Below are 3,685 nucleotides of genomic sequence, written 5' to 3'. Positions count from 1 at the left end.
TATAATCAATCACACTATCCCCATTGTTTTTTCTACATGTAATCCATCCGTTCCACTCCACAAAGATACACCATTGGAAATTAGCATACCCATGCTATTGCGCATGTGTAAAAGCTACTTTCTATAGTGATCCAACTCTTTCTTATCCATTGAAGTATGATCATACAAATGAACTTCCTCCAAGTACTCCCTTGGAATGTATGGCATATCAAATTAATGAGTATCATGTTGTTCATATCTCCAAAGACAATAACATCATATTTTCCTTTAAAATAAGAAATGTCCTCCTCTAAATAAAAAAATGAATGATCTCTACCCATGCAAGCATAAAATGGGGAACAATGATGAGGAATATAGCAACTAGCTACAAAAATGAATGCTCTTTATGGGGTCATAATTCCATGCCATACATAGCGTTTGTGCTTTTCATATTTCACAATTGATATAAAACCTCTCCTTGCCCTCTTGGTTGCTTGAGATTCTTTGACCACATCAATGAATGTACATTGTAATCCTCCAACCCGTTAATCATTTGTGCATCATGCTCCCAAGTTTCAACAAGAAATACAACATTTTCTTTGCTTGTTAGTTCATCTATGCCATCCCTCGCATTCCATGGGTATCCATTGCAACTCCAAAATCATACTTTGAATTGTGACTCGACCTCATAGCTCACACATTCCAATTTGCTCTGTAGCCTTGCCATTTCCTTTTCTTTCCCTTTCTTACACACTCAAGCCCTTTAGTTTGCATTGGTCGGCCTTTATTTAATTGGGCGGACATAATCCTTAAACTCATGGGTGGCCATATTAGGTGGAAATCAGAATGCAAACAGAGATCAAAATAATGCATTTGATGTTGAATGTTGGACATGTGGTGAGCGGGGTCACTACTCAAATGAATGTCCAACAACACGAAGGAGGCCAAATAACAGAGGTAGAGGGAGAAGGCAGCAAAACAATTATGCTGCAACAAACATTGTCGTACAGCTCTCCTCCCATGCGAAGAAATATGCCAAGAAGATGCAGATCAAGCTTATTGAAGCCTACACATTAAGTGAGCAGTGATCAACGCTTGATAACAGGCCAAGCTTAATGATTAATGTATGCCAGATGCGGCTTAAAAGGGCCAATAGATACCTCAATGATGCCAAAAATTAATATTCTTGCAGTGAACACAGATGAGAGATTATGATCTATAACTGTAGTGCTTGAAGTGCTCTACCAGCCTGTCTTTATGACTCGTCGATTGGAGCCACGGTGAAGAAGTTATGGCACTTTGAAGTTTAAGTCGATTGCAAATCCATACCGGATTGGGCAACTACAGCTGAGGTGACAAAAATGGAATGAATGCACCGGGATGAAGTGCTCTCTTTGTGGAGCGTGTTGGTCATTTCAGATCAGTGAAGATCAGAGTTACGGTTGCCAAGATATGAGCCGTTAAATATTCATCGGGGGCGGGCTCCGAGCCACTCAGGTCGGCTTGGGCAGTGTGCCATTTGGAAATTTTACAGCCCTACAGGTTTTGTATGCGTTCTATGCAGTTCAAGATGTCTAAAGGAATTTACGGCCCGTCAGATACAGTCCAGGTTGATCGGATAATCTGGATTAAGGTCGGTGTCAGTTTTGCCGACGCAACTGAACAGGGCAACTTTTGGCATTATTTGTAATGTTGTTATGAGCATTAGAATTCACCAGAAGCTACCATGCCTCTTCTCGGTGATGACCTTCTTCTTTCTTGAGAGTCTTGCCTTGCCCGATATTGTAACAGAGTGGCGCCTTTACGGAAACATCATATGCATGCCAAATGAGGTTATGTGTGCCATTAGTTACGAAAGCACAAAAAGATGTTGATGAGCTCATTGTTCGAAATGACGACTCATGGACTGCATTGAGTGCATGTGGCTTGGGAAATATGTATGCCTAATGTGGTGCCTGAAGGCCGCCCACCCAATAAGGAGCTCTCCCCCTGCCTCTATAATTTTGTCTTCCTCTTCCACGACCTTGACTCTGATTTTGTTGACAATTCTGATATTGACTGCTGCGACCACCACCTGTGCCACGACCTCTGCCTCTACCTCTATTTGAATAGAAGGCTTGCTGATCAGAACTGATATTGCTCTGAGAAGAGGATGCACTAAGACTAAGACTCTTCTCTTCACGAATTAACATGGTTTTCAATTTTGTAAAGTCAAGAACATCTGCTCTAGTATTCATAGAGGAGTTGAAGTTTTTGTATTTTTTTCCAAGCCTTCTAATGTCGCAGCAACAACATCATCGTCATCAACTGTGACACCAATAGATCCAAGAGAATTTGTTATTGTCTTGATCTTTGAGGCATAGTCATTGATAGACATGTTGCCTCGCTTCACTGTATTTAGCTTTGTTTTGACTTGCAACTTCATGACTCTGGTATGGTCTTCATTGAGATTTTCTAATCTCTTCCATGCTAGGGCAGGAGAGGGTGCACTCTCTAAGTAAACCATCATACTATCTGAGACACTCATAGATAGCCAATACATGACTTTGCTTTTGCCTTGCTTCCAATCTTTCAAGTCTTTCTTCTCTTCTGGAGTAGCGTTCTCTTCGGGACACCATGGAGCTTCATCATTTTCACCTTCAATGTAATCCCAATAGCCCTTTCCTTGTAGGAAGTTTGTCATCCGAAACCTCCATGTAGGGAAATTATTATTGTCCAACTTATCACTAACAATTTGGTTGAACTTGTCTGCCATATTCCTACCCAGCTCCAAAAATCTGCAACTCATTAGGAAGAGAATGGGGTTTAGGAACGCCTCTTTATTTGCAGTTTAAGGAAGTCAAAGCTCTAGTATTAAGGAAGCAATCAAAGGAGAGATTTTGAATTCAAACAGGCAAAATGACTAGTTTATTTGAATTCAAATTTCCCCCAAAATGAAATTTAAAATCTAGTGGGCAAAACTATATCAAGTAACATATCTACAAAAAGAGCTCGGCGTGTAGATTATAATCTCCACTCAAATCGGAGATTGTATGTAGAAGCTATGGAAGGCCGAAAATCATAAAGTTGTCCCCCCCTTTTTTGGGGGAAAAAGTGCATCCTCTGACCATTCTTACACCTCTCTTACACACCCACCATTCTTGCACACATGGCATGCACCTATTTGTCAAAATGTTAATCACCTCCATAATCTCATGGCAAATAAAGAGGCCCTCCTAGACCTCATCCTCTTCCTAATGTGCACAAAACCTTCGACCTTGCTGTACTGGTACCTGTGATCTACTAAACACTCAACAAGAGTGACCACATCTCATATACATGTATCCACAATCAGGCATACATGTACCAACTTTATTTGCACACAATTTTGCATGCAAATCAGCAACCTGCACAGAAACTAGAAAACTGCAAATCTCGTTGTCCCTGTTTGATTACCTGTACTAGAACTCTATCTCTCAGATAGAGCCTAAGTTGAGCCTAGTACCGAACCTTGTGAGAATTTATAGACTACTAGAGATTAGCGTGTCAGTACCTCTAACTTGGCTCTGATACCATGAAAAGAAAGAGGAGAGAAGAGAGAGACCTTCTCCTAAGCTACACACAGACACACACAGAGAAGAAGATACACACGGTAGAGGGCTGAACTTTCTTCTTCATCTACTTCACAAAATGAGTGTGTATATACATAATGAAAAACTGACTACAT

At 40.7% G+C, this 3,685-nt stretch overlaps 1 protein-coding gene across 1 annotated transcript; it reads right to left on the bottom strand.

Annotated features, from left to right (window-relative positions):
• Positions 1-2,212: 2,212 nt before the first annotated feature.
• On the bottom strand, positions 2,213-2,734 carry LOC147425549 (uncharacterized). Its single transcript, XM_086500080.1, has one exon. The coding sequence runs from the start codon at positions 2,732-2,734 to the stop codon at positions 2,213-2,215; it is 522 nt and encodes a 173-aa protein (XP_086356206.1).
• Positions 2,735-3,685: the final 951 nt, after the last annotated feature.

This window comes from Adiantum capillus-veneris, chromosome 25 (assembly GCF_014529385.1).
Source record: "Adiantum capillus-veneris isolate H3 chromosome 25, ASM1452938v2, whole genome shotgun sequence".
Taxonomy (NCBI): domain Eukaryota; kingdom Viridiplantae; phylum Streptophyta; class Polypodiopsida; order Polypodiales; family Pteridaceae; genus Adiantum; species Adiantum capillus-veneris.
The sequence above is the reverse complement of the archived record's forward strand: the minus strand, read 5'-3'. Positions and strand labels throughout refer to the sequence as shown.

Coding starts and splice junctions, on each gene's coding strand:
- LOC147425549 (XM_086500080.1), bottom strand. CDS start 2,734: ATGGCAGACAAGTTCAACCAAATTGTTAGTGATAAGTTGGACAATAAT.